The sequence below is a fragment of the Hyalella azteca genome, unplaced genomic scaffold (genome assembly GCF_000764305.2).
Source record: "Hyalella azteca isolate HAZT.00-mixed unplaced genomic scaffold, Hazt_2.0.2 contig12792, whole genome shotgun sequence".
Taxonomy (NCBI): domain Eukaryota; kingdom Metazoa; phylum Arthropoda; class Malacostraca; order Amphipoda; family Hyalellidae; genus Hyalella; species Hyalella azteca.
In genome coordinates, this window is record NW_025942739.1 from 101,580 (window position 1) to 128,295 (window position 26,716).

A 26,716-nucleotide genomic window follows, 5' to 3' on the forward strand; every position below is an offset into this window, starting at 1 on the left:
TTGCAGTTCAGTGCCGAATGTGAAAGCGATAATTGATGTTACCATAAAAATAAAATTGTGTTGAAGTGGCGTCGACAATGATGGGCATTACAAACGGAGCCATTATTAATGTAGGTGGAGTGAGTTAAGTTTTATTTTTTTAATGTTGATGAAGGTCGCGATGACATTGAATCATAGGTTATCTGCGTTGTAAAGCTATAATTTTATGTATCTAGTCCAATAAAATGCTCTCAAAATAGTGTGCAGAAATGAATCTGATTTCATGGGAGATAAGATTTCATGAGCGAAATAGAGTTGAATGTTTATCCTTTGGTATAATTTGATATGTGACGTTATTATTTTATATGTGAAATATGAAAAATGTTTTGTGAAATATTAATAAACTCAGTCTGTCTAGAATTCGTAAAATAATAATTTAAAGTTGATTAAACAAATTTTATGAATACCGGTAGGCATATACATCGCACGAACATTAATACGTTGCGACAAAAAGATTTACCACAGAATCTACTTTCGCAATGCCGTTTGACTCTAAACTGGATTTTCCGGGTGCAAGATTTAGAGGGTAAAATATTATGTAACTGCTTGCTAATGAAAATATATTTTTTGTAATTTTATTCTAATTTTCCCGCACCTCCCTGATGAACCCATGATTATTGATGTATATGTGTAAGTTTAATTTCCAGCGTTTACGTTCACTTAAGCGTCAGCGTTCACTTAACTATATGTAATTTTCGATGCAAGCGAAAAATTCAAGGCAATTTTAATTAAAAAAATTATTTGTTGCAACGTATTACTCACAAAATGTGGAGCCATTTTCAATGCGATATAGGCCTACTGCGAATTTATGTGCTTGCACCCGCAAAAAGTTAGTTTCGCGAATATTTTTTAGATTTTTCGTATTTGGAGTTTCTCGGTTTATTTTTTTATCCGAATTCATTGATGAGCAGAAAAATTACTTCCTGACGCTGGTTTAGGCGCCGAAAAAGAAAAAAATCTAAGCTTTTTGTCATGAATAAAATATTGACTTTTTTAATTCTCTGTATGAGGTGCCAAAATGTACTGCAGTTTTATAAATTACGAAAACATAATTTCGCTTTGATAATAATTCTTCCATACTCTCAGCTGTATAATTTTTTATTTCTATTTATTTATGTATATTATTTCCACATTTTATCTAATTTCAACCACAAACTAACAAATCTTAGTTTTTTACTCATTTTTTAAAATTCAATTCAGTTCAAACCAAAAATCTAACCTTAGTACTTAGTTTGAAAATACTCCTGATATAGGTAAGCCAGAAACAGAAATGCCACAACGCTAATATCAGCTTGTTCGCAAATGCCCATTGAGACCACTGCACCAACCATCAGATTGTAATGCAAATGTGTTATTCACTGATCATAATATTTATCAAGTATCTCATCGCTGATAAAGTCGCCAATATTCAGCACACGTTCACAAATGCTTTCTGCCTCATCTTTAATCAACGCATGTGTTGATGCTCAATTCAAAGTGGGCATTACCGTCTTGCTAAACTCGTGTCGTTAAATCCGTGCAAAATTTTAACTTCTCATTATTTATCTATCGGTAACATCCAAATTAGAAATATTTCTATTGATTACCCGTGGTAAATACTTCTAGTATATTCGTATGGAACTAGAGTTACCCTCAACAGATAAAGAATAAAACATATTCACAAATGTCATGCATGGAGAGACACAAATAACAGCATTACACTTGTTATTGTTCTATAGTGCGCAGCCTCCACCCGTTCGTGTATTATTCGTTAAATCTGCGATCTTCATTTTTAAGGTCGCGATTTTTTGCTAGTTTGGCTCCCACTGAAGGCCGCTGTTACAGTACGAGAGGGGCCAGATGTGCTAGTAACTTCACATTACTCAATGCCATGTTGCTGTATGTGTTACCCTGTCAGTTGTATGTTGTTGTTATGCAACCGACGGGGTAATGTTGTTACCCAGTCAGTTGTATGTTGTTGTAATGAAACTGACAGGGTAATGTTGTTAACCTGTCAGTTGTATGTTGTAATACAACTGACAGGGTAATGTTGTTACCCAGTCAGTTGTATGTTGTAATACAACTGACAGGGTAATGTTGTAGCCCTGTCAGTTGTATGTTGTTGTAATACAACTGACAGAGTAATGTTGTTACCTTGTCAGTTGTATGTTGTTGTAATGCAACTGACAGGGTAATGTTGTTACCCTGTCAGTTGTATGTTGTTGTAATACAACTGACAGGGTAATGTTGTTACCCAGTCAGTTGTATGTTGTTATGCAACCGACAGGGAAATGTTGTTACCCAGTCAGTTGCATGTTGTTGTAATGCAACCGACAGGGTAATGTTACCCTGTCAGTTGTGTGTTGTTGTAATACAACTGACAGAGTAATGTTGCTACCCTGTCAGTTGTATGTTGTTGTAATACAACTGACAGAGTAATGTTGTTACCCTGTCAGTTGTATGTCTGTCTCTTATACACATCTAGATGTGTATAAGAGACAGGGGTTACCCTGTCAGTTGTATGTTGTTGTAATACAACTGACAGAGTAATGTTGTTACCCTGTCAGTTGTATGTTGTTGTTATGCAACTGACAGGGTAATGTTGTTACCCTCTCAGTTGCATGTTGTTGTAATACAACCGACGGGGTAATGTTGTTACCCTGTCAGTTGTATGTTGTTGTTATGCAACCGACAGGGTAATGTTGTTACCCTGTCAGTAGTATGTTGTTGTAATACAACTGACAGGGTAATGTTGTTTCCCTGTCAGTTGTATGTTGTTGTAATACAACTGACTGGGTAATGTTGTTACCCTGTCAGTTGTATGTTGTTGTAATGCAACTGACAGAGTAATGTTGTTACCCTGTCAGTTGCATGTTGTTGTAATACAACTGACAGAGTAATGTTGTTACCCTGTCAGATGTATGTTGTTGTAATACAACTGACTGGGTAATGTTGTTACTCTGTCAGTTGTATGTTGTTGTAATACAACTGACAGGGTAATGTTGTTACCCTGTCAGATGTATATTGTTGTAATACAACTGACAGAGTAATGTTGTTACCCTGTCAGTTGTATGTTGTTGTAATACAACTGACAGTAGATGTGTATAAGAGACAGGGGTAATGTTGTTACCCTGTCAGTTGTATGTTGTTGTAATACAACTGACAGAGTAATGTTGTTACCCTGTCAGTTGTATGTTGTTGTAATACAACTGACAGGGTAATGTTGTTACCCTGTCAGTAGTATGTTGTTGTAATACAACTGACGGGGTAATGTTGTTACCCTGTCAGTTGTATGTTGTTGTAGTACTGACAGGGTAATGTTGTTACTCTGTCAGTTGTATGTTGTAGTACAACTGACAGGGTAATGTTGTTACTCTGTCAGTTGTATGTTGTAATACAACTGACAGGGTAATGTTGTTACCCTGTAAGTTGTATGTTGTTGTAATCCAACTGACAGGGTAATGTTGTTACCCTGTCAGTTGTATGTTGTTGTAATACAACTGACAGAGTAATGTTGCTGTCTCTTATACACATCTAGATGTGTATAAGAGACAGGTATNACTGACAGGGTAATGTTGTTACCCTGTCAGTTGTATGTTGTAATACAACTGACAGGGTAATGTTGTTACCCTGTCAGTTGTATGTTGTTATGCAACCGACAGGGTAATGTTGTTACCCTGTCAGTTGTATGTTGCAATACAACTGACAGGGTAATGTTGTTACCCTGTCAAGTGTATGTTATTGTTGTAATTCAACTGACAGAGTAATGTTGTTACCTTAGCAGTTGTATGTTGTTCTAATACAACTGCCTGGGTAATGTTGTAATCCTGTCAGTTGTATGTTATTGTGTAATTGCAACTGACAGGGTAATATTGTTACCCTGTCAGTAGTATGTTATTTTTGTAATACAACTGGCAGGGTAATATTGTTACCCTGTCAGTTGTATGTTATTGTTATAATACAACTGACAGGGAGATGTTGTTACCCTGTCAGTTGTATGCCGTTGTAATACAACTGACAGGGTAATGTTGTTACCCTGTCAGTTGTATGTTGTTATTCAACCGACAGGTTAATGTTGTTACCCTGTCAGTTGTATGTTGTTGTAACACAACTGACAGGGTAATGTTGTTACCCTGTCAGTTGTATGTTGTTGTAACACAACCGACAGGGTAATATTGTTACCCTGTCAGTTGTATGTTGTTGTAACACAACTGACAGGTTAATGTTGTAGCCCTGTCAGTTGTATGTTGTTGTAATACAACCGACAGGGCAATGTTGTTACCCTGTCAGTTGTATGTTGTTATAATACAACTGACAGAGTAATGTTGTTACCCTGTCAGTTGTAAGTTGTATGTTGTTGTTATGCAACCGACGGGGTAATGTTGTTACCCTGTCAGGTGTATGTTGTTGTAATACAACTGACAGGGTAATGTTGTTACCCTGTCAGGTGTATGTTGTTGGGTGTCATGTTATGATGTTTGAATAACTTGTCTCCTGTCAACTGCTTCGCAAACAACACATAAAATTAAATTTTTTTTACTTAGGAGGTCTCATTCGAGAGTAAAATCTTGAAGCTGCGAGAATTGGTGTAGAAATGATTTCTAAAATTCTTTATTATAATAATAGATTGTCTATGCCCATATATTTTTTCTTGAAAATAATAACTTTATAAATGTTTACATAATACATATACTGTAAAATATAATTTAGAAATAAGAAACTAACAAAGTTCCTAAAAAGCTTATAGGGGAATAGGGATCTTTCACAGTCAAACATGAAGCTTCTTCTTAATGCATGATTTGCATAGACGTACACTTCATTTGCATGTCCTTAGAGTATCGGTATCAAGAGAGTATTTATTTATTTATTTATTTCTACAAGAGGTTCTTGTAGAAATATAAAAAAGGTCCCCAAACAGTCGTAACTGTCATGGCTTCCTCAGCAGCGTACAGTGCAGAACAGAAGGCGACTGTTTACTCGTGGTACCTCATTGCCAACCGACCTCATATGAGACAATGTAATCGATAAATAATATTATTTTACTTAATTTATATAATAAATAAAATTGCTGAAATTTCAAATTTAACTACATTGAGGTAGTTTGTTTTTTTCCTAGGATATCAAGCACTTTGATGCGTACTAGAAGTACTTAATATACTACATTTCAAATATTGGTATCAATACATGGCATGATTCGTATCAAGAGATTTTGATTAATTTAAAAAAATAACTTTATTTAACCTACCTTAACTTCAAAATTATTCGCCCTACATAGTTTGCGTCTGATTGCCACGATGCGCAATGCGTATTTTGCGGATAGTTTTACCAACTTATTTAATTTAATTAGTATGGTGTCCAGAAAAAATGTAGAAATTGTCAAAATATGCATCACGATCATCACCTCAATATGTACTCGTATATGTCTCGGATGAATGCCTTGTATAGACATAAACCTACGGTGTCACAACCGATAATATGGAGCTGAGTAGGATGACATGTAGTTGAGTTGATGAATACTTGATAGATGTATCAAGTTAATTGAAAGAAGAACGTGAAGAAATGTTATGAAACAACACACGCAATTAGACCACGATTTTAAGCTTCACGAGTGAAGCGTGATTTTTAGTCTAATATATTTCATGACTTCTTAGCGTGACTAGTAAAACAATAACTTTAGCCTGCTAAGCACATGCCTTTGAAGATTTGCGATTAAAAAGTGACTAATTTCATAACTATAGAGATTCATGCATAAATAATAACCTTCATACTTCACTCATGACTTCGATGAATCAAGAGTAAAGCGCGACTTAAAAAATACTAAGCTCGCAACTTAAAAACAGCAAGGTAATACGTGACCGTTAAAAAATTGAGCTAATAAATTCGAAGCATCAATAATAAAGCGTGACCTTAAATCAACTAATAACATAACTTTGGAGCTTCAGGAACAGAGCGTTTGTTTTAATTACCCAAGCTCACGACTTTAATTGTAGTAACTTGACAAGTGATACAGGATCTTTGAGTTCAAGACCGATTGTTTCGTATGCCGATTGATGTTTGAAGTTTTTAACGGGTTTATATATAAGAAAACTTGACCGTACGTCGTACTTATTTAGTAAATATTTAGCACGAATCAATAACAAAACTTTTATAAATATAGACTTGTAATGGCGTTGTATTGTAGGTGCCAAAATATTGTAGATATTTTTGTTTGTATGGCCATAGAATTGTATATATTGCACCTCGTTACAACGTTCCGAAATGTAGCCGAAATTGTCAGTAGGTGGTGTAATTTCTAAAATAAAAGAATTGCCAGCATAAATTTTGGATTTTCAATTGGTTTAAGAACTTGTCTCGTGTATCATAAGCTCCTTTTAAACATATGTTTCCAATTTGCTCACGATCGCTTGCTAATTACTGAACTTTAACTAATTACTCGAAATACTATAGGCTACAATACAATAATAACTACTAATAAAATAATTGTACGATTTCCATTTTTTAAATTAAAAATTTGTCAATGGTGGATATAGTGAGTTAGTTTTTGATTAAAAACAAACTGTGTTAAAGCATCACGATCGAGTTACCTCGATTAATTGTTGTTAAACTAAGGTAGAGTTTATATTTTTCCTAAAAAACGATACAATAATTTCCGATTTTTCCGATTAACGATACAATAATTTTAAAACAAAAGGGGCTTGTTTCATCTTACCGTGGTGGCGAGTAAACTGACGCACAATAGAAGTAAAAACATGGCATGTGTGTATAACTCTACATTTGTTTAGCCTTCTCTTTTGTTTTGAAATTATCAATTGCTATGGAAGCTTTAGCATTATTTGGGAAAAGTATAAACTCTATCTTAGTAAAACAACAATTTTCCTATACCGAGTATTTAATGGTTAACTAAATAGTTACAAAAAATAGTCAAATGTGGCATTTTATTATCGTTATTTTTGGTGTCTTGTGTTTTTTACGTGGCCTGGAGCGTTTCAAAAATCTTATGAAAGACAATTCTTCTATAGACAATTACAACTTCCAAATATAGACAACCTTCTATAGATAATACACGTGTTGTTGAATTCTATAAGAATTAAGATCAATTTCTTGCAAATAATTTCAAGCATTCTTCGATAAATAATAGCTATTCGTTTTACTCTCCGCCTAAGATATATCGAGTACGATGTTGCAAGTGAATGTTTTCATCAACTAATTGCAGAGCTTAATGACGAGTTGAATCTTAATCTCTCGAGTCCACTCCCACCCCCTCTTCCTCCATCTCTTCCCCATCCCCCATTCAATTTACGAACGCATGTATTTCTTCGTCTTCGATAGTGTGTGCTTCTGTATGTTTCGTTGTTATCCAGTTCTTTGTCTGTTTGTGTATGTTCCGTTGTTATCCAGTTCTTTGGCTGTTTGTGTATGTTCCGTTGTTATCCAGTTCTTTGTCTGTTTGTGTATGTTCCGTTGTTATCCGGTTCTTTGGCTGTTTTGTAGATTGGAGACGTTTAAAGTCACGTATCCAAGCTTCTGTATATATAGCTAAATTACATCTCTCGTAAAAATTATAGTTTTCAGGAGCAAAAGAACAAATTTATATGGTAACTATAAAACATTTTTGCAATAAAATAAGGTATTTATGGTTAAATGGATCAAAAATTTTATAATTCTAAGTTCTACCCGAATGGTTACTTTAAAACTACCGCTACACCCACTAGATTGTAGCGGGCGCTACCGCTACAGTAAAATGTAGCGCCGCTACATTAGCCGTTACAATGGCCAAACATTGAGAGAGTAGATGAATTTCTAGGAGCTGGTGGAAATTTGATCACATGGAATGAAATTGCTCCAACTGATGAACGATGTTCGAAAAGTTTTATAATGAATTTATTCTCAACGCGTCGTTGAAAAGATCGAAGCGATAAAAAAAAACATTTGAACTATGGCTAAGAAATTCATGGTTTTGACGAAACCAGATTTTGCGCTATTATATGTCAGTTTAATATTTTTTCCAAGTAAATTTACTATTTTACAGCTTTTTTATGGCGATATTGACCAACGAAGGCAGCCTAAAAGTTTTGTTTGCACCGGGACTTCTTCATGCCTGGTTCTCGTTGCTGGAAAATGACATCGTCACCTGATAATTCATCGAAGATTTTCTTATTTATGAACAGTTTTGGTAAAATTTTCAGGTTTCAAAATTTGTCAGGTTTCAATGTTCGCGGCTTCGGTAAAGTGCATTTCCATGGCACACTGATTAACGATACAGTGTATTTCCTTGTTTTGCGATTTAGTTCGTGATATGTAAGTTTACGCATATTGTACTTCTCTAGCATCTCTTACATTAAAGAGTTTTTTATTACTAATAGAAAGCCCCATGTTTAGGGTACAAATAAGATTTACGAATAAGACGTTCTTCCTCAGTCTAAAATACTTGAATACTGATTACGATCCTTGCCTGTTTTAGAAGTAGTTTACGATGCTATTATATTGATTCAATGGAGGTTAATTCATGGTTTCGGTTAAGTAGGTTGCGACTGGCCATGCTACCCTAAAATAGAGTTTTTAAAATAAAGACTATCTGTAAAAAGTTATTACAAAATAAGAGAATTATTATTTTTTTATCTTTAGTTAGAAATTAAGAGATCAAATAATCTTCCATCATCATTATGGAGTTGTTTTCAGCCAAAGAATTCGACTAAATATAATCTATTAATTTAAAAAGCTTCATTTTAAACTGATTATTGTGAATGTACAGGGAGAACTAAATTTTTTTAATTAATAAATTCATGATTCTTCCTGTTAAGGTTCGGAGTACAAACATATCGCGGACGAGACAGATGGAGAAATATATATAATCCAAAGCTAATAGATTTCGTGAAATAGCAGTTTTCGCTATTTGCATTGTATACGTCATTCACTTGAGAAAAAACAATATATATGATTATTGTCATAATTATTTATTAAGAAATAATTATTATTACTATTTATTATTATAAATAATTATTATAATACATTATAAATAACTATTGTATTGTATCATAATATTGAATTATAATTTCTTCACATTCCCTTCACTGGCTGGGATTGTAATTGGAGCGTTGCATGGGACCTCAGGTCAGGCCTTTACGTGAGTCAACCAAGCAAGCTTATGGTCTTATTTTTAAAAAATTCTCGCATTACAGATATATAAATTATTTCACTACCCCTCATTCCAACAGTATAACGCCAATTTTTAGGTATTACTTAGGCACATAAGTTTAATGTGCAATTAATGCAGTTTGGTAATATCATGATTTTTTCGCCGTAAAAATGCAATAAGAAAAGCCTCTGTTAAAATTTTGTCAAGCAAATGTTAATTGTGCTTTTATAACTTATAACGCCTGTGCCAATCGGAACATGCCAAAAATATGCCACTAATAAATCAGAACATGCCAAGAATATGTCACTAATAAATCAGAACATGCCTATAATATGCCACTAATAAACCAGAACATGCCAAGAATATGCCACTAATAAATCAGAACGTGCCATGAATGTTCCAAATAATAAATCAGAACATGCCAAAAATTTGCCACTAATAAATCAGAACTTGCCAAGAATATACCAAATAATAAATCAGAACATGCCAAAAATTTGCCACTAATAAATCAGAACTTGCCAAGAATATACCAAATAATAAATCAGAACATGCCAAAGATATACCAAATAATAAACCAGAACATGCCAAGAATATACCAAATAATAAATCACATGCCAAGAATATGTCAACGAATAAGAGGCCTGAGGTTACTTATAGAATTGCACCCGCTACATTATAATCATGCATTGGAACCTTGTTGTGGTGGGGATTACTATGGTCATTATAGTGACGCGATTGCGCGTCATTGTTCAACTACCGCTGAATTTAGTAGCGACGGTCTTCTTATTTGTCTGAGGCCATACTTTCAGAAAGAGTGAAGAGATCGTAAGTTCATTAGCCAATCATTGACGGCCTTTCAAGCAAAATCCACCAATCGTAGACAAGAAAATAGAGCGCAAGTACTTACGTAAACTTAGCGAGTTTTGAAAGCATGGCCCCTGTTTCAAATTTATGTGAATGGGCCATCGAATAGCGGTATGAAGATCGAAAATATTTATATGTGCGCTTTTAAGCATATTTTGGCGCCACTAGCTAATATTGGTCACATCAACTTCTTTAATAACATACGCATTTCTTCCCTCATAGTATAATAGACTTGGCGCGAATAAACAAGCCACGTTTGGCCCATGGCCGATTCTCGTTATTTTTGTGACTTATTCATAGTAGATCTAAAAACTGGCCTTCTGACCCGATCCTCTCAAAACTGATGGTGAAATAAACAGCGATTGGATTTTACCCAGGTCTCCGGAGTGTATGATCAGTTGCTCATGCCTTGTGCTTGCGTTCTATCTCCTCGTAAAACAAGTCACTATAATTTTGTTTTTGTATTCGACACACAAAAATGCAAGTCTATTGATATCTTTCACCAGCACTCTGGATCGTATCAAGTGTTGGGAAGTAGGCTTTGCTTTGACCATTATTTTTTTTCGTTTTTTACGTAAAGCCATAGTCATTAAGGTAGCTTACGTTACATCTATCAGCTGCGCTTTTATAAATAGTTATTTTTTTCGTGTTAGGATCTTAACAACCGAGCTGTCGTTGTTATAATATTTGTTCACAACTCAAATTGGTTATTGCTGATACGAAGAATAAGAAAGTCGGGCCTTTTAGGAATTTACAAGCTGTAGCCACCCCTATGCGTTTTTTTAAACTATACATTTTGCGCATAAAATCCCAGAGAGTTAGACAGGCCAATTGTCCAGTTATTAAATATATAGCCGAGAGGAAGGAATTGGTAAGCGCTTTCCATTCCATTAATTAGAAGACTGAAATTTTCTGGTTACCGACTAAAGTTTTTTTTAATGTTGCCTTTGCTCAACTTCAAAACAATAATATTTGTTATTTTGTTCATGCCTACAGGATGAGGATCATGAAATAAATTGATGCATTATTGTGCAGATGTTGCTGATGACTTGCGTCCTGCGGGCCAGCGATGCCGAGGCCGCCGCTCCCAGCAATGAGGTGCGAAATTATTGTGAAATGAATAAATATTTATTTGAATTATTATATACATGAATATAATAAAGTATTATTTTAGTATAATCGAATGAATCAATCAATTATTTAGTATAATATTCTATAAATCAAATATAAACTCTACTTTGAATCATTCACTTTGAATTAATTATTGTATAAGACACAAGTGATTATAATAAAGTATTATTTTAGTATAATTGAATGAAATAATCAATTATTTAGTATAATATAATAAATCAAATATAAACTGTCCGATATTTTGTGTACTGAAAAAATTAGACGAGTTTGGAAGATACAAAAACTATGTAGACGAAGATAGACCATCACGACAAGCAGTAGCATGAACAACCATCACATGAACAACCATCACATGAACAACCATCACATGAACAACCATCACAAGGAGTAACATGAACAACCATCACAGGGAGTAGCATGAACAACCATCACAAGGAGTAGCATGAACAACCATCACAAGGAGTAGCATGAACAATCATCACAAGGAGTAGCATGAACAACCATCACAAGGAGTAGCATGAGCAACCATCACAAGGAGTAGCATGAACAACCATCACAAGGAGTAGCATGAACATCATTGCATGGAGAAATAGAAAATCTCTGTGATCTCTCAGAGATCTTTAAAATCTCGAAAAGATTTGATGAATTTTTTTTCAAGTGAAGTCGTTGGTTATCAACAAGTTCATATTATGACCTCTAACATTTTATTTAAATTATTCGTTTTTATTATTCGTCAAACAATATTTTTTTGATGTATGGAAAACGTTGGTAATTTAAAATATTTCCTTATATATCTTTTTAATTAAATTGCTTAACATGGTTGATAATATATTCGCTACCTTCTAAGAACGTAAGCAAGCCTGGACTTCCTTTGCTCTTTGCTGTTTTAGGGAAACTTTCATTAAATTTTGAAAATACTATCTATGCATTCTTTAAGTAATCTAAATTTACATTATTTTCACTGAAATTCCTTCAATGCCTTACGAACGATATTCTAACATTGTCGTTGTTAATATGGTTTCATGTTTTTCATAATTTTATATATTTTTTATTATTATATAATCTATTTTATAATGTAGTTATGATATTGTAATTTTATTATAGGATATAATGGACGTTAGTCATGTTGAAACTTACATAATACATATTTACTCCCGTAAATATATAATAAATATGTATTTACATTTCCACTGGAGCTTAAACCTACTAATTAATAATGACGTTCATGCAGTAGAAAATTCAAGCACAGGCATTCGAAGTCTCCAATTCACCGTCTAACTGGCCACTATGAGGTTACTACTGTCACCTGCAGTGCAATGAAATTTATTGCATTGTCAAATCTTAAGGGCGCATTTTTTTATGATATTGTATACATAAACATTATATTTTTCAATACATATGTCGATACCCTTTATTAATGAATCGATGAATTTCAGAGTTTAAAAACGTATGTTTTGTACATGAATTGCTCAGAGCGTGATGTCTTAAAGGCTTCTCGAATTATCTCTGCAGGTTTTGAACGAGAGATTACTTAGATGTGTATAAAAAAGATTGTTTAGATGTGTATCAGGTTTATGTTGAACGCAGGTAGTTTTCGTTCCGTTTACCTAATTTTAAAGTATCTGCATCAAATAATGCATTTCGGCTTCATACCTCATTTCATCCTAATTTTGGTTGTTTTGACATTGTATCGACTCAGATGTATAGAAGCGAAACTTGCGCCTGCAGTTCTTTTTTGAAAACTCTCACTTATTTTAAAATGTTATCTCATGATTTAGTTCATAATTGTGCTCTTTTGTTAATATATTATAGCTTTTCATGAATAATTTAAAAAATGTACTATGGATATCTATATTTTCTTTCTACAGGTGCAGCCGGGAGTTGTGCAAAATCCACAGAGTGAGACGACACATTTTCCACAGAAAACAAGCAAACAGTTTCAGGATCAATATTCCTCTACAAAGACTAGCCAAAACCCAGCTCCTGTTCCGAATTCCAAATCTCCTAGACACAGGAAAAAGAGTTCACCTTACACTTCTCCGCATTTGTTACCGTTGGCGCCTTCTAAACACCCAAAGAAGGCAATTCAACCTGATAAATATGACGCCAAAAAATTCGAAACGTCTTTATTGCGATACCTGAAGCAACTGCACACGGAACAATCAAAATTCGTTGAAGTAAATGATAAATTTAATAATGAAAATCACAGTGATTCTTCACATAAGACGATTTTTGTGAAGAATTCCGATAATATTTATTCGAACTCTAATTTGATAAATGATGAATTTAAGAAAGAAAAGGTTACTGTTTTTAATAAAAGTGAGGTTTCAATTAACGTGCCGGGACCATTCAGTTCTTTTCAGTCCTCAGGTATAATTTTTAATCCTGGTAAGGAAAATACATTAACTGATTACGACAACGCCAACATTTCAGTGTTATATAAAAATGAACGTTCGAATAATTTATTGAATGCAAAAGTGCTAATTGCAAACAATGATGTAGAGGCAAACTCAAAACCACCCATACCAATTCCCACAAAATCCGAGAAGATTTCATCCACATATGTGGAAAACACTCGAAAAAACTTTTCTGAAATACAATTTATTTCTAAATTAAATACGGACAATCGAATTTCCAAAAACCATGACACACGCATGACAATATTTCACGTCAAACCCAATACCAAAGCGTCCATTCGATCCAAGAACGCATCTGCAGTCAGTATCTTGAATGATGAGTTACCTTATCAAAAAGTGTCCTCTAGAATTGCTGCACCGAAATTTTTAGAAAATGATCCAAAAGATGGAAGAACTAAGATAGATGGTAATTTAATACCTAGTCAAAGGCCCTCTGGTTCTAAACAAGGAAAAATTCAGTATTTGTCCTCAACTCCTGAAAAAAATTTCCCGGCTCAATCAATCATTTGGAAAGATGAACCGGAAGTGACAGGATTTCAAGGACATGATTCACTAAAAGGTAAAACCTCACCAGATTCCAAGGAGGCTACCCTCGATGATATCCGGAATGATATAGTTTCGAATCCACGTAGTGATAGTAAACCAGTATTAGGTAATTATAATTACTCTCTATCGAGTGCGCTTGATGATTACGAATCGGTTATGCGATCACGCAGTGATTTTAATTTTGAATCCATCAATGCCCGCATGACTTCTAAATTTGAAGTTAATCAACCCGAAAATGGCTACTCGTCATCGTTTATTTCAAATTTAACTCGACCTGCGTCGCAGAAAGCAAGCGAAATTCAAGAGCTCACAGCTATTCAAAGTTACGTCATCAACGAAGATCTTGACAATTCGGGTTCGACTCCGTCCGGCAACGACGAAAATTACGACATTCTACCCGATATCTTAGGTGACATTCCGGAGATTGAGAATGAGTACGAAGACGAGTCTTTGGAGATTGACGACGATGGCTCAGTGCCGCATGGAGACCTCACGGACTCGGTGGTGGTGAAGGAAGTTGTGTACGAGAACGCGGTGGCCGCCCAGCGGGAGCGGCTGTTGGCGCTCATGGCTCTCCACAAGGCCCAGTGCGAGGAGGCGGCCAAGACAGACCAGCCTCACTGGCGAGGTATGGTGGTTTGTTGCTGCGTCATTTTGTGTTTTTTACTTATCTGTTAATTTGTACTGGCGAGCTATGGTGACCATGGTTTGTTACTGCATCATTTTCTATTATTTACTTATTTATTTATCTTTTTGTTTGGCCCTTACCCAATACAAAGGTTCAATTCATTGTATACATTTATGCTAGTTAGCTGTTTTTCATTTATCGATGTATGGTGACCATGGTTTGTTACTGCACGATTTTCTATTATTTATTTATTTATCTATTTGTTTGGTCTTTACCCAAAAAAAGGTTCAATTCATTGTATACATTTATGCTAGTTAGCTGTTTTCATTTATCGAGGTATGGTGGTTTGTTGCTGCATTATATTGTGCGTTTTTTATTTATTTGTTAATTTTCTTGGTCGTTACCCCAAAACTAAGTTTCAATATATTATATATTTTTATGCTAGCTAGCTGTTTTTCATTTATTGCGAAATTTCTTGTTCTCATATTGATGTCTCTAACGTTCGTCTTCCATCAAAGGGTTTTGACTTTGGGGAGGCTATTTACATTAGTGAAATTTATTTAAAATTTCATGTTAACGTTGTTTCGCGTTTTTTTAGTCATGTTCAGACTCAAACTGGAAGTATAAATAAATGAAAGATTGTTTTACTGTCAAAAAATTCAGCTGGGACTTGTGTTGCAGGTTGCAAACTCAAATTGAAAGTATAAATAATTCAGACTCAAATTGGAAGTATAAATAATTCAGACTCAAATTGGAAGTATAAATAATTCAGACTCAAATTGGAAGTATAAATAAATGAAAGGTTTTACTGTCAAGGAATTCAACTGGGACTTGTGTTGCAGGTTGCAAGCTCAAATTGGAAGTATAAAAATAATTCAGACTCAAATTGGAAGTATAAATAATTCAGACCGAAATTGGAAGTATGAATAAATGAAAGATTGTTTTACTGTCAAAAAATTCAACTGGAATTTGTGTTGCAGGTTGCAAGCGCGCCTGGGACCAGGTGCTGTGCTGGCCCCCCGCACCCCCCCACTCTCAGTCCTCCCTCCCCTGCCCCCCTCACGTCCCCGGCATGGACAGCCATGAGGTGCGAAATAATCATATCAATTTATATTTTATTCCTTATTAAAATTAAATCATATACAACTTCTTTGCTATGAGCTCATTTATTATTTCGTTACTTTGTATGCGCTAACCATTGCTTCCGAATAATCTTCCTAATCTCAAGAATCAAATTCGATTCATAATCATTGTGTTAAATGATCGTTAGAAATTACAATGGTAATGATAGATGAAAATGTTCAAACTAAAATGTTCAGATGACAATGTTTCAATTACAATTCATAGAAAATTTAAAAATTTTTACATTTAAATTAATTTTTAAATTTAAAATTGAAATTTTTCCCCAGGGTCACGCTACCAGATGGTGCGATGCTCATGGTCAGTGGGAGAAAAATCCACACGTCGAGGAACCTGAAACTTCGACTCAACAACCTGAAGAAATCGATTTGTCAACTCAAGAAGTTGAAGTTGATTTAACCAACTCAATTTTACAGCCAACTGATGTACCAGAATATAACGAAAGCGAGAGCAGCCTTTCTTTGGGAACTCCAGCTCCCACATACAGTAATTATTTTCTCTTGAGTCTAAGTATGGGCTTATATGCATGAATTGTATAAATCTCATCCATTGCATCAATCGTTTAATATTGCAAAAGGATCTCACTTTCGTCCTTCGCATCATTATTCGCATTATAATTTTCATTTGAATATGACACCGTCTCCAACGAATCACTTTTCATCTCCAAAATATATCTTTGCTGCACTCATAATTTTTGTTAATGCTAATGAATTTATCAGACCGCTTGCTAGTTTCTTAAATATATAATATAGATGTTTTTATTCACTAGAAATATTAAAATAGCCTTTCTCTTCCATTATCACCTCATTTTAAATTAGTCTGTCATCAAATTTCCCCACCGTTAAGGAATTTTTCACTGTTGTTGACGATCCACTAACAACAGGAATAAAAATTGGGATTCAAAAGTCATTTATAATTAAATTTCTGTACGAACGTCCGCAGGTTTTGACAGTGGATGGAGCAACTACACTTACTGTCTGGCAAAGAGACGGAAACATCATAAAAGAGTTTCGCCTCTGATTGCGGTAAGTGACTTCAAAAATCCTTCCTAAGATTTATACGAGATGTTCAGGGCAACTCTCGTGAGGCTAGAATTGCTAACAAGGGGAATTTTAAGACTCAATTTGGTTCGAATGGATGTTATGAACTATATCGAATATTGAATACATATTTTGCAAGAAACGCATTTCGACGCTTCCCGCAGGGAGACGCTTTTTCTTTGAAGACGAAATTTTGTTTTGGTATATTCGTAAGACATTAGGTGTTGAAGACGAAATTTTGTTTTGGGATTTTCATAGGACATTCGGTGACGAATTAATTCGGTAGTGGTCGAGAGGGAATATAATTTTTTACCTTGTCGCATGCATGGAACATACGATTTATTTATATTAAATGAGGAAAATCTTCATGTGAGAGCTCAAAAATGAACTGATTCAGAGTTGAAATAAATACAGTGCAAAATTTCAAAGAAATTTCAATTTTTACTGTAAACAAAAGGCTTTCTTCATATTCGCGCACAGTTGTATGAATTTTATTTGAATGTTTTGTAAAATACACTATTGTAAAAATTTCGAAATTCATTGAGCCTTAATAGTTTATTTTAACAAACATTTTATAATTTATTATGTTTGATATGCCGCAGAAATGGTTGCCGATCATCAGCACGATATCGATGATCGGATACAGCATTTCCCTGTCAGCACTACTGATCTCTTCAATCGTCCTCCTTTCAGTCAAGTCAGTAACTAATTTAATGAGCATATAAATATTGAAGAAAAATGCAAGTAAACTATTGTGATGATATTTATGTAGTTCTCGGTGCAATATGCAATATACAAACAGTAGTTTAATTGCAAAACCATAATTATAATGAATTATTTGCAATTCATCGTTTTAGAATATCGCTAAAAACTGAACAAGTTGTTGACAATATTGGGAACTGCTTATCTCCAGTTTGAGCATAATTTTAATATCGTTTACTTTACCATCACAACTGTATTTTAGGATATTTTTTAAAACCTCCTATAATCTTTCTTTACTGCATGATAGCGTCATTTGGCAATTAAAAGTTAACCTACACGACATATATATTGAAAGGCTCATTAATGCTACAAATGGGATTTTTAAAGTACAACAAATAATGTTTTTACTTATTATGTTAACTGCTTCTACCAATAATATTCCTCTTACTATAGGCAAGGTTGAGCATAATTATTATTGGTTAAGTCACCCTTATAAGTGTGGAGTAAGATGAGTTTACAACCACTAATTTTATTTTTTGACGTACAGCGTCAAACTGTATCCACCAATCCTATCCTTCACTAACTACAGGCGCCTGAGATGTGCCAGAAACCGTCTCCACCTGCACCTGTTCGCCTCGTTTAAGCTGCGGGCTGTCGCCGTGCTGCTTAAAACGCCACTCATAACGCCTTCAGTGGTGGCATCCATAGCAGCGTTCGAGGAACACGGGGTAATGAATGAATACTATGAATATTACTAGGAGAACTGTCGATTCAGAATAGAATAAGATGAATAATATCGAACTGTGATGTAGTCATTTAATCATGTGTCAAGGATTTCCAACAAAACCCAACAGCTTCCATAACTATAGTAGCTCAGCGGGAGTCTGGTAGTGTTTGGACAAATTTTCGCTTTCACAACCTGCGTGCAATAGACATGTTTAACGCTGAAATTTACTAGTTTTGAAATTAATTAGTGCAACAGAATATAAGCAGCTTAATATCAGAATGAAGAAAGATATGATTGTTTTATTATCATTTCTACCCATTGAAACGTCAATGACGATATAAGGAGAGGAAGATATAACTAAAATAATAGAATGAGATTTGTCCTTAGTAATTTTTTGCAAAAGTTAACTTTTCATCCGTATTTCAGAATGCGCACTTGATTTTCATGTTATTTTTTAAACTTTGTTTAAGAACGATAGTAATCAATATAATATTTCGTCTAATTTATTGATATTTTATTACAGTGGTATTTATATCAGGTTTCGGATACCCCAGAATTTGATGAAACAATTCTTTGCAAAAGACGATCGGGGTGCGAGGCTGGGTGTGCCGGATTATGGTCGCCGTATGGGAGTATTTCATCCTTGCCAACTACTCATGGCTGCTGATGGAGGGCATGTACCTCCACAACCTGATCTTCAGAGCGCTCTTCACCGGCTCCTCGGCCACCATCATGCCTTATGTTATACTCGGCTGGGGTGCGGATTTGTTTAAATTAAACATTTTGGCTTCAATAGATCAAAAAATGCCCTATATCGACTATTTTATTTATTTTTAATCATGACCTGATCATCAGAGCGCTCTTCGCAGGCTCCTCGGCCACCATCATGCCTTATGTTATACTCGGCTGGGGTGCGGATTTGTTTAAATTAAACATTTTGGCTTCAATAGATCAAAAAATGCCCTATATCGACTATTTTAATTTCTTTTTAATGATGATAATCCAATTTATTGTCATGTAAAACAGTTTTTATTCCTATATGCACTATTTTATTCCTTTTTAATGATGATAATCCAATTTATTGTCATCTGAAATAATTATTATTCCTATATAAACCATTTTATTTATTTTTAATTATGATAATCTAATTTATTGTCATGTGAAATAACTATTATGTAGATTTCAGTCACTAGCGGAAGTTTTCAACAGAATTTTGTGTCAATTTCGCTCGTGTGTCGCTTTGTTTTGTTAGTGAATGTTTGTTATATTAGTGAATATATTATTGAGAAATTAGAGTAGAGCTCAAGTTTGATGTCTGCGAGCTTCTCACTACAATATAGTGTCATTTGAAATAACCCAAGTTTAAAATTATCGCACGATTCTTATGATTTCATTTTTGTGACCTGAAATAATTCGTCCTTTTTAACTAATGCTTCTTAAATAAAATGTAGTTATTGAAGAATTGGACAAACAAATTTCATATGATTAATAAATGGATAATTTTTTCAAAGAGAATTGATATATATTTGTAAAATAATTTTCCCACACGATTCTAATCCAGTTACTAGTAAGTCAAATAGCCCCAATTACAGCTGTCCTTGGGAGACTATAATGCCAGCAGCATCCTTGCTGATTACATTTATTTTATAATCGTACTTTACTTGGGGTTCCGTGTAATACGCATTTGACTTAACGGTTCATTCAAGTTTACTAAGTATTATTGTTGTTTGGTAGAAGTTGTTTCTTCAAATAAAGATGAAAAAATAACAATGATAAATACTAAAATGTATAAATGTTATAAATGTTACAAATGCTACTAGAAGAATAATAGGACAATTTTTTGTTTCTCTGGACTTCAACCGAAATTTTACAAAGATTCTGCGTATAAATATATCTGCCCCAACTCAGAAAGACAAAAACAATATATTTCTACCGAAACAATATATTCCTAATACTTCCTTATATCATTAGTCAGCTTAAATCGTTAGTTCACCAAAAATTTAAAAGAAGAGAAAACTAATGACACGTAAATACAAAATATCTTCAATGAAAACGTTTTGGAGAGCAGTTCCATCATCAGTTTTTGAGCTAATGGTGGAACTGGTTTAAGTAACGGTTTCGTTGAAGACATTGTGAATTTATTTGATTCTAATACTTACTGGCACCAAATTTATTTATTTGATCCATGAATTTGAATTTCAAATGAATTAGAATTTATTTGATCTTTCTGAATCTTAAATATATTTCTACGTATTTGTAATCTTTTGTTGATTTTAAGTTCTTAATATAACTTAGATTTGAATTTGAAATAAATTTTAATTTATTTGATCCTTTCGAATCTTGAATATATTTTTACGTATTTTGAACTTTTTGTTAATTTTAAATTCTTAATATGACTTGAATTGGAATTTCAAATAAATTTGAATTTATTTGATCCATGTGAATCCTAAATATATATTTACGTATTTTGATTTTTTTGTTGATTTTAAGTTCTTAATGTATTTCTCTGCGCACTCATATGTCTTTTTTTTAGTTTTTTTAAATTGCTTTTGAATTCTTAATGTTTTTATATGCGCACTCCAGGCTCTCCCATGCTGGTGATAGTGAGCTGGTCCATCGCCCGGGCGCTGGTGGACAACAACCACTGCTGGCTGGTGCATTCAAATCCTTGGCCTCACTGGATAGGCCTGAGGCTGCCCGTTGCCGCCTCAGTGTTCCTCAATGTGATATTCTTCTTGAACATCATACGCACCGTGGCGCTCAAGTTACGGTCATCCGTTAGCAGAGAAAAGAGCAAATGCAAGTCAGTCTTGAGCGCACAGTTTTTTTAACAAAGCACATTTATATTATACGAGTTTCATACAATATAATATGTCATATAATACATAATCTCGCTGCAATAGGACCGTCCAGCAATCACACGCTCTCATGGAGCCTGTGATTATTGGGTAATAAACTAGTAAGACAGTTAAAGCAATTGTTATAATTTTGGAGGCTCAATACCACGGTTTAATTAGAATTATTTTTAAAATTGATTAATTATTTATTCAATTTAAAATTGATTAATTATTTAATCAATTTAAAATTGATTTAATTATTTTTAAAATTTAAAATTTGTCAAAGTTTGTGTGTGATTTGAGCCTGGCACTGTAAATATAAAGGAGTTCGTACGCTCGTCAAAAATCGAGTCGGGATGTGGCCTGTGAATCAAAGGTTCATTTATTATTTTCATGCTGAGTTTACGCTTGAACTTGTCTCCCGTAATATTTTTATTCATGTATTTGATTATCGTAGAGGTTTCATAATTATTATGATGGAGATCATGATGACGGAATTTGTTATAATGTGATTCTAAAATTTGAGTGATTGAACTCATAAATAATTCAATATGACTAAACATCTATTGATGTAATACGGTAAACTTATATTACGAATATAACTAAAAAGAATTTGATGTAACTTATATTACGAATATAACTAAAAAGAATTTGATGCATGCACTGTAAGTTCAGAAATATGGAAAGTTTCGATAGAAAATCACAATCATTTGGGTTTATTTAAACTTTTATTTTCACGGCCTCTTAATTCTTAAACTTTGGTGGTAGTTAATTTAAAACATTTGACAATATCCAAGTTTTTAAATCTATGAACTATATGTCTGTAATGTTTACATCACGAAATGCTATCATCATGAAATAAATTGAAGTTGACGCTATTCTACAAACAGCTGATAGAGCCTGTCAACGCTTGTGCCGCTTTTCTCATGAAATTATGTAAAGTTGACTTTATTCAACGCTGGTGTCGCTTTTCTCATGAAATTATCTAAGATTGACGTTATTATGTAGACAGCTGAGCCGGTCAACGCTAGTGTCGTTTTTCTCATGAAATTATCCAAAGTTGACTTTATTCAACACTGGTGCCTCTTTTCTCATGAAATTATCTAAAGTTGACCATATTCAACGCTGGTGTTGCTTTTCTCATGAAATTGTTAAAAGTTGGCGCTATTGTGCAGACAGCCTTTAGCCGGTCAACGCTGGTGCTGGTGTCATATTTCTCATGAAATTATCTAAGGTTGACACTATTCTGCAGACAGCTGAGCCTGTCAACGCTGGTGTCTCTTTTCTCATGAAATTGTCTAAGATTGATGTTATTATGTAGACAGCTGAGCCTGTCAACGCTAGTGTCGTTTTCTCACGAAATTATCTAAGACTGACGTTATTGTGCAGACAGCTGAGCCGATTAACTCAAGTGTTGCTTCTCTCGTTAAATTATCTAAATTTGACGCTATTCTGCTGACAGCTGAGCACGTCAACTCAAGTGCCGCTTTTCTCATGAAATTATGTAAAGTTGACTTTATTCAACGCTGGTGTCGCTTTTCTCATGAAATTCTAAGATTGACGTTATTATGTAGACAGCTGAGCCGGTCAACGCTAGTGTCGCTTTTCTCATGAAATTATGTAAAGTTGACTTTATTCAACGCTGGTGTCGCTTTTCTCATGAAATAGTTAAAGATTGACGTTATTGTGCAGACAGCTGAGCCGGTCGACGCTGGTGCTGGTGCCGCTGTTCGGGGTGCACTACTGTCTGCTGTGGGGACTATCGCTGTCTTCACATCCTCCCGTCGAGCTCACGTGGCTATTGCTGGACCAGGTCTGCTCTTCCTTCCAGGTAACTGGTCTGCTGAATTCAACATTGAATTATGCTTGCTGTCTATTAAAATTAAAAGATCTATAGAAACCAGGCTGCTCAATTCAACATTGATTTATGTTTGATATCCCTTAAAATTAAAAGATCTATAGAAACCAGGCTGCTGAATTCACATTGAATGATGTTTGTTGTCCATTGAAACTAAAAGATCTATAGAATTTTGATATTTCAATATGCTGTTTGCTATTATTTTAACTTAATTTTAAAAATAGTAAAAATGAAGAGGCCTAGGGGGTTTCATTCAACAAACTTAGCTAAAATACTTTTTGAGATATTTGTTCAGGGTCAGAGTGTCTGATTTTATTATTTTTCATTTGTGATAACAATATTTTGACTAAGTAGAGGCAGCATTTCTTACTTTATTAAAATCTATTAGATAAAATGTTGATTGCCTCTATAATGGAAATTTTGTTCAAAAAGTTTTGATGAACTTTTCCGTCCATTCATTTAATCATGAAATAATATTTATTAATCAAAATAATTTTTTTTTCGGAGAAATTTCATGAATTTCATTGTTTTAGCAATTTTTTATCACCATTCTCAGCATTATCCTTCATAAGCTTCCAACTTCAATGATTTTTCTTGAATATATCTTGAACATTAAAAAATGTTTGTATTCCATTGGAATCTAAAGTTTTCTTAACATATTTCAATATTATTTTTTATCTGCTTATCTCTGCTTTAAAAATGGTAATAATCACTCGCTTCGAAGGGCCTGATCGTAGCGTTCCTTTACTGCTTCGTTAATGGCGAGGTTCGACTGGAGCTTCGCAAGCTATACTACCGAGTGACTTCAGATGATGAATTCAACCCCAGCATATACAGCACCGCGTTGAGGTGAGAGACATGACTTCAACCCCAGCATATACAGCACCGCGTTGAGGTGAGAGCCATGACTACAACCCCAGCATATACAGCACCCCGTTGAGGTGAGAGGCATGCTTGAAGGATCACTTTTCGTGGCAGGGCTGAGGCTGTTTAACATCCTAAAAAACGATCCAAGAGAGGGGGAGTTCACCCTGGAGACCTTCAAGAGACGACTAGACGTGTTCCTGGGCACAATCCCAGATCGACCTCCCCTGCAACACTACCAGCGGCGAGAATCAAGCAACAGCATCGTGCATCAGGTGGCCCAAATGAGGGTGGATGCGCGATAGTCAGAGGCGACGATCCATCGTGGCCTGGGACTGCTACGTCCCAAACAAATACTATGGATACTAAGGCATGACTTCAACCCTATCATCTCATGGAAGTCTGATCCTAGCACCTAATTCTTAATCGATATTTTCAGTCCCTTTGAGGTATTTTGGCATAAATTCCTCCACCAACCGACCATCAACCTACCATCTTTGTGCAAAGTGCGAGTGTCTTTCAGTCTTACGTTCCCTGGCACATTTCCTTCGCAGCACTGCTGTAAATTCACAAAATTCTTCGGCTCTGAATGCCGAAAACCGAAAACGTTGGTGGTCTTTAAATTTTGGCAATATTCTGGTCCAAACTTCATGTTTTCCATCATCCTCTATCCTGAAAGCTACACTGTAGACTTTGTTTTTTTTCTTCATGCCTCTATGTGCTTCAGAAACGAGGTTTATTCATGAATGATTCAAAGTTTGGTCCTTGCAATGCACGCAAGCCTTGGTTATTTGCAACTAGGACATCACAATCCTTTAGCTTGCCCAGTGATACCATTATTTTGGCCTTGGACTGTGCGGATCAATGCGTATTACAAGAAATTTTATATTTCTAACTGATGAAAGCCGCTGCTTGTTCCTCAACTGCTCGTCTGTCTGATTTGAGCAGCACAAGGTTCATGGGAGCATCTCTGCTAAACCTTTGCTGCTTCTACTACCTTCACTTCTTTACTGCATTTGTTAAATTCGATGATTCTGAGTGTTTAAGTCACTAATTACTTTTACTTCAAGTTAATTCTTTCCTGCTAAAAGTTCGATCATTTTGTTTGCTGTTTATCTAGTTCAGCCGATGCAAAAGGTTGTGCAAAAGCGGAAGACGTATCAAACGTGAATGAGCACATAGCTCAATGTATGCGAACCTCGATGAATGCATTCCAACTCCTGGTTTCAATCCTAGCATGTACAGAGCGTGTCAGATTACAGTTTGAAATAGACATGATTGGAGCATATAAGGTAACTTTAATTTCGTAATTTTGATGTTGTGAATTCAATCTGAATTTAGATTGAAAATAGAAAATAAACTCGAATCCCTTTCTTATAACTTTGTGTGGTGTTAAAAAATTAACTACCAAGTTGCCCTTGACAATTTGTGATTATATTTTGAGTTAATAATATGTTGACGGTGAGCAAATTGATGATTGATTTCACTGGATTACATCATTTTTTTCAGTCGTGCTCGGGCTTCGTTTGCGTCGATCTATGGCACTGATCGCGAGTCGGTCGCTGCTACCTCTGCCACTCCCGCGGCTACGCCACCGAGGCTGACCAAGGTTAGAGAACCGGCAATTTTAATCTTGGGATGGTTAATATATGTAATTTGTAATTTAATTGCCAGGTAGTTGAAAATGAATTGTTTTTATACACGGTGAAGAAGTGCAGAATTGCACAATTAGTAACTTTATATGCCACGTATTAGCAATTGAATTATTTTTGTTCATAGCATAGAATTGTGTCATTTTATCAATTCACGTGTCTTGGATTAACACCATGATTATGGGGAATGCAAGTCTTGAATTTTCAGCAGAACATTTTGGTAAGAAACTATTGACATATTTTGATCGAAAATGAATAATTTACTTTAATAAGTACATGCTAGGTTTCAGAAACCTGAATTTTTAATTTCAGAAAGGTTCTTCAGGCTTAATCAGCCTTCAAAGCATACCCGAAGAAAATTTCGAAATGCGGACGTATACTGCGAGCGATGCCGTCTCGTGCAGCTCCAGAGATTCCAGGTCAATTTTCAGCAAGAAAACTTCAGATTTAATGACCGAATTTTCAACAAATGTGCCCTCCACGGCTGCTGACGAAAGTTATTATTTGGAATCCAACACAACAGATAAAGATTCTGATAATATTTATGATGATTCGACCAAGTGTGCGAATAACCAATTAGAAAGTTCTCAAAAAAATTTCGATTATGATAAGAGTTTACCGCCAAAGTCTGACGCAGGCTCAGCAGGAAAAGAAGTAAAAAAACAAAAGGCGCCTTTGATAAAGAAACTTTCCTTTCAAGAGCCCGTAGAAGAACTAATATACGAAGAAGACGATTATAGCTCGTCAGATGAAGACTTCGCTTGGGGTTTCAACACAAAGACTTTACCGATCTTGAAAGAAATTCGCTTGGTAAGCGAGGATCGGTCTTGCAAAACTACACTGCTCCCTCAATCTAGTAGCGCTAATAAGGAAGAAATTTCTACGCCTCTTTATTCTATTTTGCGTCAAGAGCCGAAAAATGGAACAGTATTTCCTTCATTGAAATGCAGCATCGCATCGTTAAAGAAGTGTGATGTACCAAGTAAGCGTATTTACTCCTTCAGTGACTCCAGTACAAATATTAATACTCGTAATTTAGCCGCTCCTATTGAAATAGCGAGCGATTAGATTAAAACTTACGGAGGCTATTTATTAGATTAAAATTTGCGTAAAATTTGATTAGATTAAAATTTACGGAGGCTATTTATTAGATTAA

The 26,716-nt window shown here is 34.7% G+C and overlaps 1 protein-coding gene across 1 annotated transcript; it reads left to right on the forward strand.

The window, feature by feature from the left end:
- LOC108678470 lies at positions 1–26,695 on the forward strand. The gene is made up of 14 exons (XM_018166894.2): positions 1–110; positions 11,054–11,116; positions 13,018–14,740; positions 15,721–15,827; positions 16,150–16,366; positions 16,823–16,905; positions 17,523–17,617; positions 18,212–18,350; positions 18,932–19,106; positions 20,933–21,152; positions 22,879–23,017; positions 23,769–23,893; positions 25,418–25,517; positions 25,873–26,695. The coding sequence occupies exons 1-14, from the start codon at positions 78–80 to the stop codon at positions 26,626–26,628; spliced, it is 3,975 nt and encodes a 1,324-aa protein (XP_018022383.2). The 5' UTR covers positions 1–77; the 3' UTR covers positions 26,629–26,695.
- The last annotated feature ends 21 nt before the right edge of the window (positions 26,696–26,716 follow it).

Excerpts from the sequence above, each read along its gene's own strand:
- LOC108678470 (XM_018166894.2), top strand. The coding sequence starts at position 78 with ATGATGGGCATTACAAACGGAGCCATTATTAAT. Across the intron at positions 15,828-16,149 it reads CCGGCATGGACAGCCATGAG|GGTCACGCTACCAGATGGTG; the intron begins GTGCGAAATAAT and ends ATTTTTCCCCAG. Across the intron at positions 17,618-18,211 it reads ATCGTCCTCCTTTCAGTCAA|GCGCCTGAGATGTGCCAGAA; the intron begins GTCAGTAACTAA and ends CACTAACTACAG.